This window comes from Oncorhynchus mykiss, chromosome 19 (genome assembly GCF_057628025.1).
Source record: "Oncorhynchus mykiss isolate SJ-2025 chromosome 19, ASM5762802v1, whole genome shotgun sequence".
Lineage (NCBI taxonomy): Eukaryota > Metazoa > Chordata > Actinopteri > Salmoniformes > Salmonidae > Oncorhynchus > Oncorhynchus mykiss.
Genome location: NC_143040.1, coordinates 16,848,863 through 16,875,671, shown reverse-complemented (window position 1 = coordinate 16,875,671; position 26,809 = coordinate 16,848,863). Strand labels below are relative to the sequence as shown.

At 44.0% G+C, this 26,809-nt stretch overlaps 1 protein-coding gene across 1 annotated transcript; it reads left to right on the top strand.

The window, feature by feature from the left end:
• Position 1: 1 nt before the first annotated feature.
• On the top strand, positions 2-26,407 carry LOC110497325 (bifunctional 3'-phosphoadenosine 5'-phosphosulfate synthase 1). The gene is made up of 12 exons (XM_036954056.2): positions 2-213; positions 931-1,045; positions 1,579-1,814; positions 2,068-2,206; positions 5,361-5,479; positions 5,776-5,889; positions 6,086-6,197; positions 8,542-8,747; positions 12,752-12,887; positions 13,008-13,276; positions 20,467-20,696; positions 24,801-26,407. Exons 1-12 carry the CDS (start codon positions 151-153, stop codon positions 24,940-24,942), a joined length of 1,881 nt encoding a protein of 626 aa, XP_036809951.2. The 5' UTR covers positions 2-150; the 3' UTR covers positions 24,943-26,407.
• The last annotated feature ends 402 nt before the right edge of the window (positions 26,408-26,809 follow it).

The window sequence follows — 26,809 nt, the reverse complement described above, 5'->3', positions numbered from 1 at the left end:
TTCTGATGACGTAGGTCGTCCTCCTCGGTTCCTGTTTGAGGTTCCTCCATTCAAAGAGATAACTGTCCGTAAAAATATAACGTTTTAGTAATTGATTTAGTAGGTCGCATATACCGTAACTGGTGACGAAAGCGTTCATTATAGACCGTTATGGAGACTTCCGGAAACTCTCACAAGAAACCGAAGCTGAGCAACTCGTCCAGCGAGAATTGGGTGAGTTGTTGTATTCATTCCTACCCCGACGACCACTGCCACGTCAACAATATGCTGCTGAACTATCAATGTTGTCTCTTGTTTCTGCAATTTCTGTTCCCAGTAAAACATTTACTGCTATAATTAAATTATGCAATACTTTCTTAGCTGCGCGGAATGGCAGTGTTACTAGGATTGGAGGAATGCAATTAGTTAGCGTCTTAGTCTTGCCACCAAATGCCAGACAGACAGCCATTTGTATCAAGCTATAGCTTGCACGACATTTCAAAAGCAAGCTGTTCTGCCATATAGCAACTGCTATATGCTGCAGTTAGCTAGTTAACTATGAGATACTGTATCTGCTGCAAAATGATCTGTCGTCATCACGAAGACCCGTGTACCTTGACGAATTTTTTTTGTGTGACTCTCAAAATGCTTCTTGCTAATCTACTCAGCAGGAGCCTAGTGACAGAGCACATGCATTGGAATGTAGACCTATGTCACCTTACTGTACATTAGGGTCAAACCAGTCCTTTAACGTTTTTGTCATAATATTGCTGATGACCTTTTGCTTCATGAGTAAGAAATGTGCCTGTCCTGGACTCAGTGCAAGTCATTGTGGCTTCTGTATGTTGCAAAGTCACAGTCAGTGTTGGCTGCAAATGCAAAGGAACAAATGGGACTAAGTCAGTGTAATTTGATATGAAACTAAAGGACAGAACAATATTGTGATTGCAGGGAATGCAGAGGGCGACTAATGTGACCTACCAGGCTCATCATGTCAGCAGGAACAAGCGTGGTCAGGTGGTGGGGACGAGAGGGGGCTTCCGTGGATGCACTGTCTGGCTCACAGGTATACAGAATAACTAAAGTTCAGTTTGCCTGGTACCAGATCTGTTTGGACTGTGTTGTCAACTCCTAGGGTCATTGGTTGTTGTGAGACTGACCATAGGAGTTGGAAAGACCACACAAACAGATCTGGGACCAGGCTATCGTCAGTTAGTCTTCAAAGAAATACAAACGCTTTATTAAGCCTTTCAGTCACTTTATATTCACTCACACTAACTCACCATTGAACAAGGTTTACTAAATACTTATGTATTTAGGTTTCAAGTACTACCAAAAGACAATATTAGCATTCAATCAACAGTAGCATTTCTAAAGACTTCATTCATTCATCCACGCTCTGCCTTCAATTCTAATATTGTCAGGCACCATTTGTTATCATGCATTCAAAGCTAATATTGACAGCCACAATTTTCATCATTCATTCAATGCTAATATTGACGCAATGCTAAAATGGGGGTATTGCTAGTTGGCTACACTCAATACTAATATTGACCAACCACCATCAACACCTATTCCTCGCCACTCTCTCCCACCCAGGTCTGTCTGGGGCTGGGAAGACCACGGTGAGCATGGCCCTGGAGGAGTACCTGGTGTGCCATGGCATCCCCTGCTACTCGCTGGATGGAGACAACATCCGCCAGGGCTTAAACAAGAACCTGGGCTTCAGCCCTGAGGACCGCGAGGAGAACGTCAGGCGTATAGCCGAGGTGGCCCGCCTGTTCGCCGACGCAGGGCTCGTCTGCATCGCCAGCTTCATCTCTCCCTACGGACGGGTGAGTGAGGGGTGGAACAAGTGAGAGAAAGAGGAGAGGGAGGTAGAGACAGAATAGAAGAGGATATAGGAAGACCGAGGGGAAGAGGTGATAAGTCATGAGAAAGAGTAGAGGAAAGAGAGCAAAAAGAAAGATGGAGAGAGTTAATATGCTGCTACTTGTGTTTTGCCTGTAATTCCCAGTTGACGATTTCAAATACACTTATCATCATCGTCAGGAGTTAACTATCCCGTTGTTTCTCTCCATCGTCCAGGATCGTGTGAACGCCAGGAAGATCCACGAGGCTGCAGGCTTGCCCTTCTTCGAGGTGTTTGTTGACGCGCCGCTTGACGTGTGTGAACAGCGAGACGTCAAGGGCCTCTACAAGAGAGCCAGGGCTGGAGAGATCAGAGGTAAGGCCAGATAAATAACACATGCTTATTAGAGGTCGATTAATTAGGGCCAATTTCAAGTTTTCATAACAATCGGAAATCTGTATTTTTGGACACTGATTTGGCTGATTTTTATTTTATTTTTTACTACACCTTTATTTAATCTTTATTTAACTAGGCAAGTCAGTTAAGAACACATTCTTATTTTCAATGACGGCCTAGGAACAGTGGGTTAACTGCCTCGTTCAGGGGCAGAACGACAGATTTTTACCTTGTCAGCTCGGGGATTCAATCCCGCAACCTTAGAGTTAACTAGTCCAACGCTCTAACCACCTGATTACATTGCACTCCACGAGGAGCCTGCCTGTTACGCAAATGCAGTAGAAGCCAAGGTAAGTTGCTAGGTAGCATTAAACTTATCTTATAAAAAACAATCAATCAATCATAATCACTAGTTAACTACACATGGTTGATGATATTACTCGTTTATCTAGCGTGTCCTGCGTTGCATATAATCGATGCGGTGCGTATTTGTGAAAAAGGACTCTCGTTGCTCCAATGTGTACCTAACCATAAACATCAATGCCTTTCTTAAAATCAATACACAAGTATATATTTTTAAACCTGCATATTTAGTTAATATTGCCTGCTAACATGACTCGTTGCGAACTGTGAAGACTATTTCTTTTTAACAAAGACAGCCAACTTCGCCAAACGGGATGATTTAACAAAAGCGCATTTGCGAAAAAAGCACAATCGTTGCACGACTGTACCTAATCAGAAACATATTTTTAAACCTGCATATTTAGCTAAAAGAAATCCAGGTTAGCAGGCAATATTAACCAGGTGAAATTGTGTCACTTCTCTTGCGTTCATTGCATGCGGAGTCAGTGTCTATGCGACAGTTTGGGCCACCTTATTTGTCCGAATTTTACGAAATTGTGACGTAACATTGAAGGTTGTGCAATATAACAGGAATATTTAGACTTAGGGATGCCACCCGTTAGATAAAATACAGAACGGTTCCGTATTTCACTGAAAGAATAAACGTCTTGTTTTTAAAATGATAGTTTCCGGATTCGACCATATTAATGACCTACGGCTCGTATTTCTGTGTGTTATTATGTTGTAACTAAGTCTATGATTTGATAGAGCACTCTGACTGAGCGACGGTAGGCAGCAGCAGGCTTGTAAACATTCATTCAAACAGCACTTTTGTGCGTTTTGCCAGCAGCTCTGCTGTTTATGACTTCAAGCCTATCAACTCCCGAGATTAGGCTGGTGGAACCGATGTGAAATGGTTAGCTAGTTCGCGGGATGCGCGCTAATAGCATTTCAAACGTCCCTCGCTCTGAGACTTTGAGTGGTTGTTCCCCTTGCTCTGCATGGGCAATGCTGCTTTGAGGGTGGCTGTTGTCGATATGTTCCTGGTTCGAGCCCAGATAGGAGCGAGGAGAGGGACGGAAGCTATACTGTTACACTGGCAATACTAAAGTGCATATAAGAACATCCAATAGTCAAAGGTATATGAAATACAAATCGTATAGAGAGAAATAGTCCTATAATTCCTATAACAACTACAACCTAAAACTTCTTACCTGGGAATATTGAAGACTCATGTTAAAAGGAACCACCAGCTTTCATATGTTCTCATGTTCTGAGCAAGGAACTTAAACGTTTTTACATGCACATATTGCACTTTTATTTTCTTCTCCAACACTTAGTTTTTGCATTATTTAAACCAAATTGAACATGTTTCATTATTTATTTGAGGCTAAATTGATTTTATTGATGTATTATATTAAGTTAAAATAAGTGTTAATTCTGTATTGTTGTAATTGTCATTATTACAAATAAATAAAAATCTTAATCGGTATCGGCTTTTTCTGGTCCTCCAATAATCGGTATCGGTGTTGAAAAGTCATATTCGGGTGACCTCTAATGCTTTTAGGCATTTTACCATAACTCTTATAGCATTAGTAAGTATGAAAAGGTTGGAGAGAAGTCTCTAGAGAAAGTATGTAAAGTGTATTGGTTTGGACCAGCAGGAACATGAGATCTCATGTCTTTGGCTGTTGTTACCAGAGGAAGTGCTGTGTCATTTATCGCTTAGTGAAACAGTGAGTCACAAGCTAAGGAAGCTGCTGGGACAAGATCTTCATCTAGTCTAGTGCACCCTGCTGAGCTCGGAGTCAGTTCATTTTTCATATGCACAGTATCCACATGGCGTGCACAGTATCCACATGGTGTGCACAGTATCCACATGGTGTGCACAGTATCCACATGGTGTGCACAGTATCCACATGGCGTGCACAGTATCCACATGGCGTGCACAGTATCCACATGGCGTGCACAGTATCCACATGGCGTGCACAGTATCCACATGGCGTGCACAGTATCCACATGGCGTGCACAGTATCCACATGGCGTGCACAGTATCCACATGGTGTGCACAGTATCCACATGGCGTGCACAGTATCCACATGGCGTGCACAGTATCCACATGGCGTGCACAGTCCAATGAAATGCTTACTTACAGGTTCCTTCATGCTAAGCTCTGAGCTGTAGGCATGAGACAATATACTGTGAAGTCTAGTTAAGCTCTCCAACTAGTCAAGACATGATCTACCAGGTGCCATATGTCAGGTAGTAGAGTGACTAATTGAATGGGGGGATGGGGTGGGATTCAGCCCTGTTCGAGTGTGTCCTCAGACCACACTATTAAGAATCTTGTCTCTTCCTGTCACGCCAATCTGGATAATAAGCTGTGTGAACCATGTCAACAACAAAAAAGCCTGTCTAGATTTCAGTTAAGTTGTGTGACTTGTGCAGTGTTTCCAACCAGAGGTACAAGGGCCCCTGGGGTTACTTGGTCTATCCACAGTGGTACTTGAGAAGACTCATGAGACAATAGGGTTGCTGTTCAAATGCACATGAGGGGGTACTTCAGGGGAACTCTGTACCACCAACTGAATTGTGCTCTTCCCAATCACTGATAATGTTTGTGAGCCACTGACTCAGTGGATAGATATTACCTTCCCTGCAACATTAATGAAGTCACAACCTTTCTGCAAATTACATATTGTTTCATATTCAGCTATTGTTATTCATGCCAATTGAGGGACTGATTTAGCTATTCCATAAATGAATTGTGACTGTTTTCTCCATGTGTCAGGTTTCACTGGGATAGACTCGGAGTATGAGAAACCAGAGGCCCCAGAGCTGGTGCTGAAGACTGACTCCTGCAGTGTCAACGAGTCTATACAGCAGCTCATTGACCTGCTACATGAGAAGGTGAGAGAAACAACCTTCTCTTTCATCCATCCATTGATGAGGTTTGGCATAAACAGATTCATTGAAACCTGTAACATGGAAGCATGCTGTCACATTTAATTTCCACCACTAGAGGGCAGTGTCTTCACACTTTCAGATTGGGATTCACATTTCCAAAAATACTAACGCCTCACAGCTGAATAACCCCCACTTTCACACCCCTGAATTCTTATCCAACATGATCAACCTCTTGGATGTTCTTGTTTTGCGATGATATTTTGTGCATTTTCACTGGTATAATGAATGAATATTTGTAGGATATAGTGCCGGTGGATGCTTCCTATGAAGTGAAGGAGTTGTACGTAGTTGAGAACAAGCTGGACCTGGCCAAGACGGATGCTGAAACACTACCTGCTGTGCAGATTGGAAAGGTAACCGTTCTCATCAAATACCATTTTTACAAACACCTACTGGTGTTTTCCGAGAGTCTACGGGGGATGGATAGATTCTAAAGGCCTATGTTAAAGTGATAAGGGAACATTTCTGAAAGTGTGATCCATGTTCGACCACACTTGGAATGCCGTTGAACCATTATTTGAGTGCTGATTGACCGCTGTTTGACCACAGGTGGACATGCAGTGGGTTCAGGTGCTTGCTGAGGGCTGGGCCACCCCTCTGAACGGCTTCATGAGGGAGAGGGAGTTCCTGCAGTGTCTCCACTTTGACTGTCTGCTGGACGGTAAGATGGCATCATGGCCCTTTCTCAATAATCTTTCCTTGATCCCTGATGTTTTCCTCTTGTCCTCTTCTCAAAATGTCTGCCTTAGAGTCCTTTCCTTGCCTACTTCTCAATGTCTGCCTTTCTTAATCCTCTCCTCACTTCTCACTGACATTTTGAGAAGGAGGTGCTGTGATAAATATGTGTATTTCTCTGTGAAGTCAAATAAATTGATGGATGTTATGCTCTATAATGGCCACTAGAGGGAGATGAAAGCTCTCAAAAGGACATGTTCAAATCAAATCAAATGTTATTTGTGACATGGCCGAATACAACAGGTGTAGACCATGCAGTGAAATTACTTACAAGCTCTTAACCAACACTGCAGTTAAATATATATATATATATATATATATATATATATATTTTTAAGTGTTTAGTAAAAAAATAGACAAGTTAAAAATAACATAGTTAAAGAGCAGCAGTAAAATAATGTGTGGAGGTAATATGTACATGTAGAGTTGGAACAAGTGGTCTTGATTAGCTCATCATTACCTCAAAATGACCGACTACACTAGTTAATCAAAAGTAAGTCTGATTTTTAGATGAAAGAATCAGAGGGATAATCTTACCATGGTATTGTGTTGAGTCATCGTGATCCTTTTACACTTCAGGCTCAAGACTTTTAATTCTCTGGAAACAAATGGAACCGGTACCTTTTGAGTTGGGCTGAAGGAACACCGCGGGGCCCAGTCTTTGGTATTGGTGAAACTGTGTAATTACACCAATTTCCTACACAGAGTTTGAATTTCCAAAAAAGAGTCAATTTGCTTTTATTGCCCACATAACACTGACCCTTAAGGCGACGTGTGTGATGTGTTGCCAATACATACTGGCACACACACACACACACACACACACGCGCAGCATAAAAATGTGTTAAACAACAGAAATGATAACCAAGCCAGTGTTTCATTAGCTGTCCGATAATCACAGGTGTTCCTTACAGCAACAACTCTCTATTCTTCACAGCACCAACGAGTCATTTTTGGATCAGGTCTTGTTGGGTTTTTCTTTAGATATGATTTCAATATGTTTTGGACCAGAGCTAATGGTGACTCTATGCTGTGGTAAATAAGCGGAACTGGGCCTGTGTACTTGGTAGAGAACGCTGAATGACGTGTCCATGTGCAATGCCCTCACTCGGGTTTCGCTTGTTTGTCCTAGCGAGGGAAATGTGAGCGGAGGAAAAGGATGAAGCCTCAATATTGATTGCCTCCACAAACTATCATTTGTCTATTTCCAGTTCCTTCTAGGGATTTTACAGTGGCTGACCCTTACGGCGCTGGAGGAGCTTCCGTTCCACACAATCACGACTGAACCAAACATGACTGGATAGAAGTCAGATCATTTCTTCATTTAAATAACACAACTTTTGTAGTTAAATGACCCTTTTACCCTCACTTTCACTTCAGGTTGCCACAATTCTGGTGACTTTCCCAAAATTCCCCAGTTTTCCAGAAATTTTGGTTGGGAGATTCCTGGAAATAAGCAGGAAATATGGGAATCCTCCAACCAGGATTTCTGGTAAAGCAGGGAATTTTGGGAATGTTACTGGAATTTTACAACCCTACTCTCACTTCATTGTAATCCATCCCTGATGTGGAGTCCCAGTTAATAGGATTGACAAGGACACCAGCATTTCCCTGGTAGATGACTGTGTTGTGTGTTTGTGCCAGCTCCTTGTTTGGCATGGGCCAGGCTGGGACAGCAGGCATGTGTGTGTGTTCACGTGTCTTATTGAAACCAGCTGTGTGTGCTAACTCTGTGACAGAGGACAGAGGAGTGGTGGCGGGGTGGTTGGCAGCAATGGCATCCCATCCAGCAGCACACCCTCTGATCCAATAGGATGTGAAAAGCGTGCTGGTCATGTTGGTTTAATCAAGGTGTAGGGCTAAATGAATCTGCCAACGTCATGTCAACACGGGGCCTCTCTTTCTTTTCTCTTTCTCTCTCTTTTTCTTTCTTTCTGCGCGGGTCAGAAACCACCTGAATGCACAAGACTGGATGGTGTTTGTTCCCTAAACACCTCATATATCTTAAATGTCTAAATATTCCCTGGTATAGTATGCAGTAGATGGGCTGTACTTGAAGTTATTGTAGGAGAGACAGTTAAAGTGATGCTGCAGGTTTGCTGATGGGGCTGTCTGGTTTCTGACCGATCAACTTCCTCTGTCAACAGTCTGACGTTGATTTATTCTGTGTCTCAAAGCACTAACATGGCTACCTTCCATGTCTCCTTTCCTTAATTCAACCTCTGACCCCCTCAATGAACCAAACCACCTGTTCCCCTCCCGTCCCCTAGGCGGCGTCATCAACCTGTCTGTGCCGGTGGTGTTGCCGGTGTCGGGGGCGGACAAGGACCGTCTGGACGGCGTCACGGCCATGGCCCTGGTGTACGAGGGCCGCCGTGTGGCCATCCTCCGCAACCCCGAGTTCTACGAGCACCGCAAGGAGGAGCGCTGCGCCCGCCAGTGGGGCACTACCTGCAAGGACCACCCCTACATCAAGGTCAGTGGTTAGTTCCAGAGACCCCTACCACATAGACAGACAGGGCAGCCACGGTCCAGTCCACTGCACCGCGAGGGGTGTTGTGCCAGCAAATGCTGTCAATGTTAAAAACTGTTGAGTAACACTCCTACATCAAGGTCAGTGGTTAGTTCCAGAGACCCTATCACAACAACGAGCAGGGGGGGCTACGGACCGTTCAACTGCACAGCAAGGGGTGTCTTGACTTTCCGACGAAAGCTGTCACTTTTGAAAACTGTCATGTAAACATGTCAAAACGACGATGTTTGTTTTCCTTTGAGTTTTTCTTATCTTTGTTTGGCTCAAACCGGTGCTCTTGACAGCTTCATCTGACAGCTTCATCTGACAGTTTATGTCATGTGACAGGGAGGAGCCTTGGCGTTCCCACCACGTTTATTATCATTCACCCACACCTTCTGTTACAGCTCCAGTCTCCAGAGCTGTATAGAATGTCTCACTGGTAGTTATTATGAAATGGAACCCTGGTGATAATGCTGAACAATGCAGGCACGGCCCCTGAGATGGTTACCCTTAACGTGATGTTTGATAAACACCCTCCCCATGTCCAACCCAACCAACTCTCCCCTTGTACGCGCACACACACACACACATTGGTTCTAATAGAAGACAGATCCTAGGTGACCCTTTTCCTCAGTGCTGCTTATGGAAGGACTGAATAAAGTGGAGTAGTGTTGTACAGAAATGAGTTGCTGCTGCTCTCCTTCCCCTGTCAGAAGTGCTTGTGTAATCGCTCCATCGCCCTCGGACCGCCCTCAATTTGCACATGTGTTTTATTTGGATCGTAGTCTCTCTCGGCCCCCTCTCTCCATCTGGCCCCTTCAAACCGCCTTTTATTTACACAGGGCTTTTAGTAAAGCTGTCCTGGACTTGGAGCTGGCCCTGCTGAACACATTACCCCTCGCCAGCAGCCACCCACCTCATCCATTCCAAATATACCTGCGCAAAGATGGCAACAATGGTTTCTTATTATTATGGACTGTTATTATATCAGTGGGCGCTCAGGTAGACTTTGTGGCGTCCTGAAATGATCCCACCCCCCTGCTTTTAAAAAAAACTACAGGCGCCAGCCCAGCCGTGGCGAGGGATCAGACCTGGGAAAGCTGTCTTGCACACACACAAGTGTAGTCACACACACGCCGCCACGTCACACAACAGGACTGGAGATCTATAACCGGGGAGGACAATTGTGAAATTGCATTTTTGAAACACTATCTTCAAGACTGATGGTGGCAGGAGCCGGGCTAGGGTTATTTTTGCTATCTGTCTCGGGACAGTTTGGGCTCCCATTGTTATTATGGATTAGTGTGGGTTTGCGCACACACACACACACACACACACGCACAGAGGGAGCTGGAGTAGTGCTATACTGTCTTCAGCCCAACTCGGTCTGATTTTAAACACACTGAACAGAAACACACTAACACCACGGTGGCTCATTTTAAAGCCCTGCCCTGTTGAGTCATTGGCTGGGTGAGATGCTGTGAATTTGCATCTCCTGTTTCACTCAAAATGCCCTTCAATTCAACAAAGTTGAACAGCCAACACTATCTTCAGCGTCTCTGTTATCCATTCTGGGTTGGTGTTCAGTTGTAGGCACTGTCAGTTTACCAAGAAAGCAGCGTAGTTGGCTGTCCATCAGCTACCCATAATCCTCTAGTGCGTCTGTCTCTGGCGGCTCTGGCCCTGCTGCAGGCAATGCATGCTGGGTAGTGGGTTCTCCCAGACCTGTCACTCACTCTGTTTCTCCAACGGTGCCTCCTGTCCTGTCTCCGCTGTGTGTGTGTGTACAGCTTGCTATGATTAAGGTGTCACTCGTTTAACACACACACACTTTAACTCCCGGCGCTGTAGCCGATCCGTCAACACACCCCTCGCAGGCGGCAGCCCCTCATCCCGTCTCCGTCTCTCTCTGAGACGAGGAATAACCTGCTCCGTATTACTTCGCGGTCAATCCACGTTTCCTGTTTACTCCTGTCCGTGCCGCCAGGGAGATGGGAGCCTTCACGTTGGAAACTACAGCATGCTGAGTTGTTTAATTTAGCAGGAGTCCCTTTGTATCTAAAACAGTGTGTGTGTGTTATCGTGTAAATGCAGCTTTGGGTTACCCCTGAGCTAGCATTCTACTATCATTTTCCATCTTAGAATGTTTAAAATATCTACTGTGTGTTTGGGATTTGAATTGAAACGTTTTTTCCTCAGATGGGTCTTTCATGTCTCAGCCGCCAAAGTGAGGGTTATTCGTCTTCTTTGCCACTGATCTGGAGCCAGTAGATCAGACTAGTTGGTTCAAGTGGAATGAAAGGCACCTCTTCACACCGTTACACTGAACTCCATCCATCCTTCCTCTCTGGCTTATTGATGAACACAACAAGAGGGCAGAGTTTTAGCAGCCTTCGGTTCTCTCAATGTTTTATTGAACACTGAAGATGTATGCAGTGTATATAACCTTGTGGATAATACTTGCGCCATCTCTGTTGTGAAAGACGTCCTACTACAACTTACAAAGACTTGGGCGAAATGCACTACCAATGTCTGTCGGACAGTCAGCGCTACTGTGGAATCCTCCTCAGAATATAAATTATAGTCTGTGGAATCTAAAGACTCCGCCCCCATACAGTTACATCCATAGGAACCCACCCCCTTTAAATCCAAACCATTACATGCCACTGTGACTGTTTTTATATGGGACATCAGAACTGTTCACTAGTAGGCTGGTATTGTTTTCTAACTTTGACTCCTTGAGTAATATTGAATAGCCGTTCTCTATAAGACACATTTGTGTATATGCTTCTGGGCCCCCCTGGTCCTGCCATAGTCTATCTATAGTCCTGATGCTTTGATGGCTTTAGTACCTACCCTGCAGTGTGTACTCCATAAAGAGCCCAGTGGTTACAGCACCGGCACAGTACATGCCCAGAAAGGCAGACCAAGAGTTATAGCCTGAAACAAAGCTGGCTTTGCCTGCGTTTAGCAGTACTTTGGGGACATTAGAACAATATTGTAAGGGGGGGGGATCGCTTCAATGTGGTCCATGAACTCATCGTGGATGGTGTCTCGTTGTGGATTACATTACACGTCATATTTTGTGTTCCTCGTGAGTTTTTTTTCCCGCTAAAGTCGAGAGAGATGCGGTCAGAGGCATAAAGCAAAGTGGATTCTTCATTCTTCCTGGGCTCCAATTTGTAGGAGTCTCAACTTTTTTAGATGTTGTATTTCAAGTTGTCTGGGGGCTGTTATTGATTTATCCATAATCCCGCCCCTCTTTCAGCGGTTGCCAGGTTGGGGTGGTTTACTGTTTTGAAACAGTCCTTGATGGCTGTTATAACCGCAGTATGAACATGGTAGAGGAGTTAGAGAAGGCCACTTGTTTAGCATCAATTTCAAATTGATCCATAGCCGCAGGCACTTCATGTACCTCTGACAGGATTGGATAGTTATAAGCCATATGGTCATTACGGCACCTCTCTCTTCTTTGATAGGCTGAAATGTTCACCATATTGCTTACAGCTATCCAGTCTTTTCAGATCTGCACAATAACCGGGTTGAAATAAGTTCTGGTAAAAAGGTCATTGAAATGTCCTGGAAAAATATTTTTTGAAAAGTGGGAACCCTGGAAAATATATGAGTCACAGTGAAGTGGGTGTGGTATTGTATGATGCTAATGGTCAGAGTGTTGTCTCTGTCTGGTCCGGATGCTAATGGTCAGAGTGTTGTCTCTCTGTCTGGTCCGGATGGTAATGGTCAGAGTGTTGTCTCTCTGTCTGGTCCGGATGGTAATGGTCAGAGTGTTGTCTCTCTGTCTGGTCCAGAGGGTAATGGTCAGAGTGTTGTCTCTCTGTCTGGTCCAGATGCTAATGGTCAGAGTGTTGTCTCTCTGTCTGGTCCAGAGGGTAATGGTCAGAGTGTTGTGTCTCTGTCTGGTCCAGATGTTAATGGTCAGAGTGTTGTCTCTCTGTCTGGTCCAGATGGTAATGGAGAGTGGAGACTGGCTGGTAGGAGGAGACCTGCAGGTCCTGGACAAGATCAGCTGGAACGACGGCCTGGACCAGTACAGACTCACCCCCACTGAGCTCAAACACAAGTTCAAGGAGATGAATGCAGGTAACGGTAGAGAGTTAGATCTCTTTCTCTATTTTGCTCTCTCTGTTTTAGAAAACCAGGATGTCTCAATAAAGATGCAGCATCTAAATCAGTCTTTCTCTGACCTCTTTCTCCCTCCAGACGCGGTGTTTGCCTTCCAGCTGCGTAACCCGGTGCACAATGGCCACGCCCTCCTCATGCAGGACACCCACAAGCGTCTGATTGAACGGGGCTACCGCCGGCCCGTCCTACTGCTGCACCCGCTGGGCGGCTGGACCAAGGACGACGACGTGCCGTTGGAGTGGCGCATGAAGCAGCACGCCGCCGTGCTGGACGAGGGCGTGCTGAAACCCGAAAACACCATCGTGGCCATCTTCCCGTCGCCCATGATGTACGCCGGCCCCACTGAGGTAAGCTTAGCAGTAACCTGACCATAGAACCCCTAGAACGGGCTTCCCTATTCAAGTCAATGGTTGAAATAATGGGAGGACTGGCAACCAAGTCCATTCTATGGATTCTATTTCTATGGACCTGACAAAGTCTGTAACACAAGCCAAAGTAATGAGTACACTTCAAGAATTGGAGGCTACTTAAATTGCCTGACTGTCAATGATGTAATATGATGGGACGGTCTACACATGACTTATGAAATCAGCTTAATCTAACATGGATGGCAATTTACATTCAGAATTAGAAAGTTCAATATAATCTCTGTCACTTTGTATTCTACTTACTTGATGCCTGTCTAGCCGTTTGAAGTCTCCTGCTGTCCTTTAATCATGTAGTCAGGGTTATGGGGAGACGATCATTGAGACCAGACTGAGCTCTGTTCTGTTCTGGGGAACACGATGCAGCCCGAAAAGGCCCATCATCTGTCTGATCTTACAGCCTGACATCAAATGCACCACAAAAGCATCCTCATTGTTAAAAGTAGAACCAACCCGTTTCTGATTTTTTTTTCGGAGCCTTCTGAGAATAAATAAACGTTTTATAATGTAATTCCATTGTCCTCCAAGAGTTCCTGCATGTTCTCTGTAATTCTGGCACCTTTGTTGGATAGCGAGGTAGTGGTAGAGATCCCTTCTCTTCAGATGGACTTCACCCATAAAATAATAAAATACTTCTTCACCCTGAAATAATACAACAGGCTTAAGATCAGTCCAGGTCCGTACATTTAGGAGAAGATGAACGATCTTCCGGACTCATCTAACACCCTATGAAATGATTTGTGTGTTTGACTACATATGCTGTATTCCCAGTTTATTTGTCGTACAGTACCTTCAGAAAGTAGTCATACCTCTTGTCTTATTCCACATCTTGTTGTTACAGCCTGAATACAGCCTGGATTAAATATATGTATTTCTCACCCATCTACACACAATACCATTATGAAAAAAGCAAAAACGTGTTTAAAAAAAACATTTTTGCAAATGTATTAATTAAATGCAGAAACACCTCATTAACATAAGTATTCACACCCCTGAGTCAATACATGTTAGAATCTCCTTTGGCAGTGATTAAAGCTGTGAGTCTTTCTGGGTAATTCTCTAAGAGCTGTACACATCTGGATTGTACAATATTTGCCCATTATTTTGTTCAATATTCTTCAAGCTCTGTCAAATTAGTTGTTGATCGTTGCTTGACAACCTGTTTCAAGTCTTGCCACAGATTTTCAAGCAGATTAAAGTCAAACCTGTAACTCGACCACTCCGGAACATTCACTCTCTTCTTGGTTAGCAAGTCCAGTGTAGATTTGGCCTTGTGTTTTGGGTTATTGTCCTGCTGAAAGGTAATTAATCAGCCAGTGTCTGGTGGAAAGCAGACTGAACCAGGGTTTCCTCTGTATTTAGATCCATTAGGTTTCTTGATCCTCTAACTCCCCAGTCCTTAACGATTACAAGCATAACCATAACATGATGCAGCTACTACTATGCTTGAAGATATGGAGTGTGGCACTCTTATGTGTTGTCCTGGAAGTGCCCCAAACATATTCAGGACAAATTATTTGCTTTCACACATTTCTTGCAGTATTACCTTAGTGCCTTGTTGCAAACAGGATGCATGTTTTGGAATATATTTTTTGTTATTCTGTACAGCTTCCTTTTAACTCTGTCAATTAGGTTAGTATTGTGTAGTAACTACAATGTTGATCCATCTTCAGTCTCCTATCACAGCCATTAAACTGTAACTGTTTTATCGTCCCCATTGGCCTCATGATGAAATCCCTGAGTGGTTTCTGAGTTATGAAGGATGCTTCTATATTTGTAGTGACTGGGTGTATTGATACACCATCCAAAGTGTAATTAATAACTACACCATGCTCAAAGGGATATTCAATGTGTGCTTTTTCTATTTTTACCCATCTACCCATTGGTGCCCTTCTTTGCGAGGCATTGAAAAACCTCCCTGGTCTTTGTGGTTTAATCTGTGTTTGAACTTCACTGCTCGACTGAGGGACCTCACACTTATCTGTATGTGTGGAGTACAGAGATAAGTCATTAAAAATCGTGTTAAACACTATTTCACACAGAATGAGTCTATGCAACTTATTATGTGACTTGTTACTCCTGAACTTATTTAGGCTCGCAGTAACAACGGGGTTGGATACTTAGTGACCTAAGACATTTCAGCTTTTCATTTATTAGTTCGTAAAATAAACATATTTCGACTTTGATATTATGGGGTATTGTGTGTAGGCCAGTGACACAATCTCCATTTAATACATTTTAAATGCAGGTTATAACAACAAAATGTGGAACAAGTCAAGGGGTGTGAATACTTTCTGAAGGCACTTAATGCATAGGATACACATGGTACGCAGTACAATGACGTGCTTACCTACAGGTTCCCTATCCACGATGCCACATGATACGCAGTACAATGACGTGCTTACCTACAGGTTCTCTATCCACGATGCCACATGATACGCAGTACAATGACGTGCTTACCTACAGGTTCCCTATCCACGATGCCACATGATACGCAGTACAATGACGTGCTTACCTACAGGTTCTCTATCCACGATGCCACATGATACGCAGTACAATGACATGCTTACCTACAGGATCTCTATCCACGATGCCACATGATACGCAGTACAATGACGTGCTTAACTACAGGTTCTCTATCCACGATGCCACATGATACGCAGTACAATGACGTGCTTACCTACAGGTTCTCTATCCACGATGCCACATGGTACGCAGTACAATGACGTGCTTACCTACAGGTTCTCTATCCACGATGCCACGTGATACGCAGTACAATGACGTGCTTACCTACAGGTTCTCTATCCACGATGCCACATGATACGCAGTACAATGACGTGCTTACCTACAGGTTCTCTATCCACGATGCCACATGATACGCAGTACAATGACGTGCTTAACTACAGGTTCCCTATCCACGATGCCACATGACACGCAGTACAATGACGTGCTTAACTACAGGTTCTCTATCCACGATGCCACATGATACGCAGTACAATGACGTGCTTACCTACAGGTTCTCTATCCACGATGCCACATGATACGCAGTACAATGACGTGCTTAACTACAGGTTCTCTATCCACGATGCCACATGATACGCAGTACAATGACGTGCTTACCTACAGGTTCTCTATCCACGATGCCACATGATACGCAGTACAATGACGTGCTTACCTACAGGTTCCCTATCCACGATGCCACATGATACGCAGTACAATGACGTGCTTAACTACAGGTTCTCTATCCACGATGCCACATGATACGCAGTACAATGACGTGCTTACCTACAGGTTCCCTATCCACGATGCCACATGATACGCAGTACAATGACGTGCTTAACTACAGGTTCTCTATCCACGATGCCACATGATACGCAGTACAATGACGTGCTTACCTACAGGTTCTCTATCCACGATGCCACATGATACGCAGTACAATGACGTGCTTAACTACAGGTTCTCTATCCACGATGCCACATGATACGCAGTACAATGACGTGCTTAACTACAGGTTCTCTATCCACGATGTCACATGATACGCAGTACAATGACGTGCTTACCTACAGGTTCCCTATCCACGATGCCACATGATACGCAGTACAATGACGTGCTTAACTACAGGTTCCCTATCCACGATGCCACATGATACGCAGTACAATGACGTGCTTACCTACAGGTTCTCTATCCACGATGCCACATGATACGCAGTACAATGACGTGCTTAACTACAGGTTCTCTATCCACGATGTCAAATGATACGCAGTACAATGACATGCTTACCTACAGGTTCCCTATCCACGATGCCACATGATACGCAGTACAATGACGTGCTTAACTACAGGTTCTCTATCCACGATGTCACATGATACGCAGTACAATGACGTGCTTACCTACAGGTTCTCTATCCACGATGCCACATGATACGCAGTACAATGACGTGCTTAACTACAGGTTCTCTATCCACGATGCCACATGATACGCAGTACAATGACGTGCTTAACTACAGGTTCTCTATCCACGATGCCACATGATACGCAGTACAATGACGTGCTTAACTACAGGTTCTCTATCCACGATGCCACATGATACGCAGTACAATGACGTGCTTACCTACAGGTTCTCTATCCACGATGCCACATGATACGCAGTACAATGACGTGCTTACCTACAGGTTCCCTATCCACGATGCCACATGATACGCAGTACAATGACGTGCTTAACTACAGGTTCTCTATCCACGATGCCACATGATACGCAGTACAATGACGTGCTTAACTACAGGTTCTCTATCCACGATGCCACATGATACGCAGTACAATGACGTGCTTACCTACAGGTTCTCTATCCACGATGCCACATGATACGCAGTACAATGACGTGCTTAACTACAGGTTCTCTATCCACGATGCCACATGATACGCAGTACAATGACGTGCTTAACTACAGGTTCTCTATCCACGATGCCACATGATACGCAGTACAATGACGTGCTTACCTACAGGTTCTCTATCCACGATGCCACATGATACGCAGTACAATGACGTGCTTACCTACAGGTTCTCTATCCACGATGCCACATGATACGCAGTACAATGACGTGCTTAACTACAGGTTCTCTATCCACGATGCCACATGATACGCAGTACAATGACGTGCTTACCTACAGGTTCTCTATCCACGATGCCACATGATACGCAGTACAATGACGTGCTTACCTACAGGTTCTCTATCCACGATGCCACATGATACGCAGTACAATGACGTGCTTACCTACAGGTTCTCTATCCACGATGCCACATGATACGCAGTACAATGACGTGCTTAACTACAGGTTCTCTATCCACGATGCCACATGATACGCAGTACAATGACATGCTTACCTACAGGTTCCCTATCCACGATGCCACATGATACGCAGTACAATGACGTGCTTACCTACAGGTTCTCTATCCACGATGCCACATGATACGCAGTACAATGACGTGCTTAACTACAGGTTCTCTATCCACGATGCCACATGATACGCAGTACAATGACGTGCTTACCTACAGGTTCTCTATCCACGATGCCACATGATACGCAGTACAATGACGTGCTTACCTACAGGTTCTCTATCCACGATGCCACATGATACGCAGTACAATGACATGCTTACCTACAGGTTCCCTATCCACGATGCCACATGATACGCAGTACAATGACGGGCTTACCTACAGGTTCTCTATCCACGATGCCACATGATACGCAGTACAATGACATGCTTACCTACAGGTTCCCTATCCACGATGCCACATGATACGCAGTACAATGACGGGCTTACCTACAGGTTCTCTATCCACGATGCCACATGATACGCAGTACAATGACGTGCTTACCTACAGGTTCCCTATCCACGATGCCACATGATACGCAGTACAATGACATGCTTACCTACAGGTTCTCTATCCACGATGCCACATGATACGCAGTACAATGACGTGCTTACCTACAGGTTCCCTATCCACGATGCCACATGGTACACAGTACAATGACGTGCTTACCTACAGGTTCTCTATCCACGATGCCACATGATACGCAGTACAATGACGTGCTTACCTACAGGTTCTCTATCCACGATGCCACGTGATACGCAGTACAATGACGGGCTTACCTACAGGTTCTCTATCCACGATGCCACATGATACGCAGTACAATGACGTGCTTACCTACAGGTTCTCTATCCACGATACCACGTGATACGCAGTACAATGACGTGCTTACCTACAGGTTCTCTATCCACGATGCCACATGATACGCAGTACAATGACGTGCTTACCTACAGGTTCTCTATCCACGATGCCACATGGTACGCAGTATAATGACGTGCTTACCTACAGGTTCTCTATCCACGATGTCACATGATACGCAGTACAATGACGTGCTTACCTACAGGTTCTCTATCCACGATGCCACATGATACGCAGTACAATGACGTGCTTACCTACAGGTTCCCTATCCACGATGCCACATGATACGCAGTACAATGACGTGCTTACCTACAGGTTCTCTATCCACGATGCCACGTGATACGGTTAAGAGGACGCAAGTTAAGAATGATACAAAATAAGATCAATGTAATAAAACGTTTAGTACATTTATCAGGAATATAAATACAGGGAAGGCACAGTAGGATATGTGCTGGGGAGGGGCATAAAAATAGAATAGCCGCCAGGTTGGAGGGAGTGGGTTCACATGGCCCTGAGTGTCCATCTTAAGACTCGCTTCCAACCTGGCAGCCAGCTAACAAAACAATGCACTCCATCCCTCCCTCTCCAGACTGCCTACAGAGTTTAACTGTCGTTTTTTTCTTCTCCTCCTAACTCCCTTTGTTCTCTCATCAAGGTCTTTTAGTTTAAGACCAGCGTTTTTAAGGTTGAAGACTTCCAATGTTAAAAGTAGGATGGGAGCGTATGGGTGGTTAAATAGTGGGATTGGCCAAAAGAATGAAGTCTTGTTTTCTTTAGTCATTTGAAACTTCCACTCAAGAGCTCCGTTTATTGTTGTTTCTGTAATGTGTTGTAAAACCGGATTCTCGCATGTCGACGGTGGGCGCTACGTTCGGGGGGGGGGGGGTTGAGCACTCCTGTCCAAACGTCATTACCGTAATTGGCTGTTTATTATTGCAGAAAGTGCTTTGTAATGTAATTATAGGGGGCTTGCGTCCATGTCCATCGGTGGTAGCAGCGAGAGCGATGTCCACTCGTATTTAGGGTAATTGTGCTCCACCGTACGTGATTACAAATCAGTCAAGGTAATCAAGTGCTGTTTTCCCTTCCCATCGGTCTCACCACAATGTGCCTGTTGTGCCAAGGCTTCCTTGTTTCTCCAACCCACTGAAAGAGCTGCCCGACCACTTCCCCTTCTCCTGGCTTCCCATTAAAACGTTCTGAACGTTCTCATCCTCTGAGTGACCAGAGGGGGTTTTCCCATTCTAAATGCTAAAAGGTAGAATTGGCGCTAAATCAGAATTACCAGCTAGTATTTTCACCCATTGGAAATGCCAACATTTAACGTTGACATTGCTTTAGTTACTCAAAACTAAACTTCTTATTTTTTCCCCCATAAAACCACAGGTGCAGTGGCACTGCCGAGCCCGAATGGTGGCCGGCGCCAACTTCTACATCGTGGGTCGCGACCCGGCGGGCATGCCCCACCCAGCCACGGGAAAGGACCTGTACGAGCCAACCCATGGGGCTAAAGTCCTCACCATGGCGCCTGGACTCATCACCCTGGAGATTGTACCCTTCAAGGTGGCCGCCTACAACAAAGCCAAGAGGGCCATGGACTTCTACGACCCCAAGAAGTAAGCCCTGTCACTCATCGTTTGTTTTTCAGTCTCCGTTCCATCTCTTTATTGTATTTTTTAGGGGGTAGATCAGCTTTAATATTGTAGAAAGATGATCTCCTTATTGTGTGTTGTCTGTCTGCCATTTTGTGTTTACGTGAAGGACAGGATGATTAATCCCAGTGGAATTGTTTTATTTATTTTTATTAAACCTGAAAGGCAAGTCAGTTAACAAATTCTTATTTACAATGACGGCCTAGAAACAGTAGATTAACTGCCTTGTTCAAGGACAGATTTTTACCTTGTCAGCTCAGGGATTGGTTCTGGCAACCTTTCGGTTATTGGCCCAACGCTCTGACCACTAGGCTACCTTCCGTCCCATAATGAGTGTCTTTATAAACAAATCTCTACTCTCAAGGTTCGAAGAATGTAATCGGTGGATGTCACTCGTAATACCAGTGTTCTTCAACAACGGATGTAATGAAGTCCAAATGTTACATTCTTGAAGGTTTTAAGATGTTTCTAAGTTCGCATCAAGATGATGAGTCCTGGTCATACAGGTGACCTTTCTCAACCAATCAGAATTAGTCAACATTTAGTCACACTTTTTCCTAGAAATCAAAATACTATCAACATGTATATTCTGCCGTACAATCTTGACGTGGGTAAGCAGGGTGTGTTCATTAGGACATACAACATAAAACGTTTTGCAACGGAAAACAAATGAGCGGTTCTTTTTTTATTTTTTTCATCGGTGGCAGGAATGTTGTTCCACAGCCTGTAAACATTATCATGCCTAACTCCAATAACCCAAATTGATCATTCATTAAGCTTCTCCACTGAAACCTCCCATGTGTTTTTCTTCCTTATCTACGGCAAACGGCAAAGCCAAGAATAACAGGAACTCCTTTGCTTTCTTATGCTCTTTACAAAGTTTTGTGGCTTTCTCAGAGCTTTTGAAGTCGTTCGGAAATCACAGAGAACTGCTATTAATTAAAGTCTGTAAAAAGTCTGTGTACGGATACTGCAGCCGATGACTAATGAAAATCGTGCAATCTCTGTGTGCTATGGGCTTTAATACCGTCCACGCTATCACTTTATAGCCATGTCTGGCTTAGAATATCATGACTGAAAACTGATCTGACTGATTAAAGGAATATGATGACTTAAAAAGTAGGAACTGATTGATCAGAAGGGGTACACCCTTTTTCCATGGCGCATGTTTTGATATCAGAATAAATTGAGTTGACAAGATAAATATAGTATTTGTATATCGGGGGGGGGGGGGGAATCACAATCACCAGGAGAACTAGTCTGAAAGGAAATATTTCCCCACACCTAGTTGGGTTTCACCTAGGCATGGGATTCAGAAATGGAGCACAGAGATATATTTCCTTCCTGGATTGAAAGCAGGAGAATTACTCAACAATAAGAGCCACAACTGACAAGGTGGTTTATAATCTGTCTCTCCATACCAGTAGTCCAGTATGTTGATAAAGGCTCACTCCAGAACCATTTGGTATGTTATAAAGGTACAATCAATGAGTATTTCTCTATCAGCTTGTCTTCTACTTCGAGTGGCTGAACTATCCATTATCCAGTGTTTTTAATCTAGTTTTACAGTTGGATAAGACCGTTTGGATAGCAGTAAATCTTCCTGCTAAAGCGTGAGAATTCTGCAGTGTGACTCAGTGGACATGTAAGAGTAATGGGACAAAGGTCCTATAGTGGTTACTATTGTGCTCTTCTCAACAAGCCCCCTTAAGAACTGCCGAGTCAGCAGTCTGGCTTGTCAAGAACCTTAACCACGTTATATTCTACTCCTTCCAGGAAAGTAATTGTCAGTTTTCTGACTGTCACAATAACATTATATAACAGGCGACTTAATTTCAGCTCAATTGTGTTGTTTTTATTAATATGAAACCTGAAGACCCGAAAAGAGCTACGCCAGAAAATGTCAAAGCCGCAATGACTGGCTCTTTCTGACCGTATCAGTGCTAGGCTAGCAGCTAGGGAGAGCTGAGAGAAAGTAAACGCTAAATCACCATTTCAAAGGCTCTGGTTGGCGCCTTGTGAAATTTATGGCATTCCGTCTGTTCTCGACCACTCCTTGTGCACATTGTGCCGGCCGGCGCTGCCAAATGTGAGAGGAATATAGATGCTAGGCCTAATTGCCAACGATCGCCCTTAAAGTCTGCCTCTATAGTGTAATGGCTAAAATCAGCGCAAGCTGTTTCTCATTTGACCGCATATTAAGTGTTCCTCCTCCGCCGAGTTTGGAGTTTGTGCTCCCCCTCCCCCCTCGCTCTTTCTCTGTGTGTCTCACTCTCTCTCTGCCCTGTCATTTCCACCTATTGTAATGAATACAAGTCCTCCACAATCAGAGTTCATCAAAGTATTTCATCAAAGTTTTTAGGACCAGAACACATTGAGCGTAGTATACAGTAGAACAGGTTCTAGAATGTTCTAGAATGCAATTCTAGAATGTTTATTTCTTCCCAGCGAGACTGCAAGTGTTAGCCCCATGGCCTGAGCTATAGATCTGATAGGAAATAGGACAATATGATAAAAAGGTGTGATTTTCCAGTACAAAATTCACTAATTTATGGGGAGAATACAGTAATTTATGGGGAGAATACAGTAATTTATGGGGAGAATACAGTAATTTATGGGGAGAATACAGTAGTAGATGTGTTCAACAGTGGGTTTGCATTACGGAGGTCAGGAGGAAGGTGATCCCATTGCTGCCTATGGAGATGGAGAAGCGGACTCGTTGGCACACCTGGAGTGTCAGACATACACGGGGTTCTGGGTTCTGCCACCTGGCTGTCAGCCTGGTCTGCATTGTACTGTCCTGCAGGCTCAGGACTCACTGTCGTGCAGAGGAAAATAACATGACGGTTAGTCAGCAGTACTAGGGGAGGAATTAGGGAGGTTATTTAACTGGTCTATTCAGTTGATTTGAACAGGGACCATGTACTACAAAAACACACCTTTCAGGACACCTGACAAATCATACATTTGTATCAGATTTAGCTGACAGCTGATTTACATCTGCAAGTGGGTTCAAAGAATAGACCAGAACCCAGAGTCCTTAAGAATGAGATTCATTGACTCATTTCAAGTCCAATTCAAGAATGGAGGGGAAAAAGTGACATTTTCTGAATGAAATTGAACCCCAAACCAACCCTTAAATTGTCTGCGGGCTTCAATATGTAGTTTCAGGAGTGAGGTAGACAGGAGAGGACACTGCAGAATATGTGTACCTGGAGTTTACATCCTACTACAACTCTGCTGGTCAGGAATCCATGATGAGGTTTAATGTGTGGAAACGTCGTGACTCTTGCTGCGGCTCTAACAGTACAAATCCGTACAAGACGCGCCGCTGCGCACAACAGTCCACACGACCGCAAGCCGCTGACAAACGAAACCACATTTGACAAATGTGATTATTATGAGGAAAGTGCATTGTAACAGTGGCGAGAGAAGGAATGTGATTGAATGTTGCCCCCTTTGTCTAAATGAAGGAATCTACAGTAGTATCTAATGAATCTAATCATTGACAAATATTTAATTTATCCCCTACTTGTGTGTGGCGGAGTCATGGAAGATTGTATTTAGACTAGTCTGTTTTTTACAGGAATTTTCTCATTTTGGTTTGAGACTAATTAGCTGTGTTTAGACAATTTTTTTGGCCCGTGTTTATTTTTGAACCAGTTGTTTAAACTGAGAAGTCTAACAGAAGGTTTGAATTTGACGGCGAAGGTCTGACGTTTAGGTTGCGCTCGCTCTTTGCCGCTGGCTTGAAGCAACGTCTCTGTGTGCTGCTGGTTCATGTGTCTGAGGTTCTTTTGATATCCCAGGTCCCCTGGCATAAGGGGGCTCGAGTGCGTGTTTACTTCAATTACAGAAATACATGGCCTTTTTTTTCAAGCATATGAAGTGCATTTTGTGAAGTTCCCTCGACGAACTCTTCCTAAAGTGTCCTTGAATTGAGTTGGTCATACCATTCATCCACACAGTAAATTAGAAGATCGTTCCTCACTTACCAGACAACATTTCAGGGTCAGGCTGTTGAAATGAGACGGTGCCTTCTACATTTTTTTCTTCATTTTCTTTCAGCCATCAAGACTATGACTTCATCTCAGGGACACGGATGCGTAAGATGGCTCGCGAAGGACAGAACCCTCCGGAAGGCTTCATGGCCCCCAAAGCCTGGGCTGTCCTGGTGGAGTACTATCAGTCCCTGGAGAAGGCTACCTAAGGTCAAATGTGGTCAAAGGTCAAAATGGGGAACATCAGGGTCGTATTCATTAGGGCACACCATAGTAAAACTTTTTCAAACGTTTTTCACCAGGAAAAACGAAAACAAGCGGTTGTCATTGGACAAGTCCAGATAGTCCCTGCCTGCTTCAGTCTGTTTCCCTCTGTTTGGTGCCTAATGAATACGACACAACTATCTCCTCTAAAACAGTTAAAAGATTAATACGAGGACCACTCAACAGCTAGATGTCCCTCTCCAACGCACACACCTCTTATTCTCCCCTTCTCCTGTATTTTCTCCTACTCTCTCCTCCTCCTCTCTCGTTCTGCTGCTACTGCCACTGGGCTTCAGTCTTACCACACTGAGTATGTACTTTATTTCAACTCACCATTAGAAATTGGTTTCTCTAATTGTGCAACTATCAGTATTTTTAAATGTGTTTTAAACTGGGTTCAACTGTTCATTTTAAAAGGTGTGCAGAGGCAAAGATTGTTGTTTTTAGAGAACGATGCAAAAAGTTTCCTCATGGTGTAACAAGATGTGGTTTAGTTGAGGATGAAAACATGATACATGTAGGAAGTCAATGCCCCTCTTAGTAATGTTTCCTACAACTCTTACCGTGTCCATGGCTAACGTGATCATATTGATTCTTTTGAGTGTTTGGCTTTGTCCCTTTGTCCCCATGCACACTTCAAATAAGTCAGTGGAAAGCGTAGACTCATTTAGTGATCTTAAAACAAGCCATCGCTGTGTAGCTGCAGTATGTGGGCAACTGTCATCTGACGTTGTTGGCCTGACTGGAACTGTGGTTTGAATTGGAGTTTGCGGTTGAGTGCCTTGTCTTTGTCAATCGTTCTCACACAGAGACATTGCATTCCCCCCCCCCCCCCCCCCCCACACACACACACACACACACCTGTTCGTACTCCCACTCTGTTACATTAAAGCGGTCCAATAGATCCAGGAAGCGATCTGATGAGAACTGAACTAATGACTAAACCTGTTTTACCATTGGCTTTATTTCTCCATACTGATAAATGATGGTCTCTTTTTACCTTGATGTAGCATGTAGTGAAGTGTTTACCACCTGTGACTGTTTTAGTGAACTATCAGTATTTATTTTTTTAGTGGATGTTTATCACACAGGAGGTTGGTGGCATCTTACTCTGGGAGGACAGGTTGGTGGTAGAGACTGGAGCAGGATAGGTGGAATGGTATTCCATTTGGTCTGTTCCAGCCATTTATTCTGAGCTGTCCTCCCCTCAGCAGCCCCCTGTGGTCTGTCACTATATATATATTTTAGTTTGTTTTCTTGTTTTAATATTCTTTGTACTGAGTTATGATATTTTCCATTTGGTTACTACTGTACAAACATGGGTCTGCTCTGCCAGTATGGCCGGAAGAAAAGACATCGGTTTATATATTATTGTCCATGTTCTCCAATAAAGCATTTTTAGCAAATGAATATATTTTGTATTTAATTGTTTTGTTGGTTAGCCACTGGCCACGATAGCTACATATAAATAAAATGCTTCCAGACTCTCAAATATACTGTGTCAAAGAATTCATGTTTAACTCAGAACAAAATCTAATTTGCTTCAAGAAGAACTACCATTGATGAGCTTTTACTGACTTAAACCAGAGTAGGTGATCTCATTCCCAATGTATACCGTTAAAATACCCTGCCATCTCCCATCAGGCACATATAGTGCTGACGTATGTGTGACAACCTGTAATGTTTCAACTGGTCCTGTTGTACGTCTCAGTGCCTCATGTCCACACGTTTTATATAGGAGTTTCCATTCGTTTTTAATATTCTCAGACCCGGTACATTGTGCTCACTGCTCAATCACGGTAAAGAGCCCCC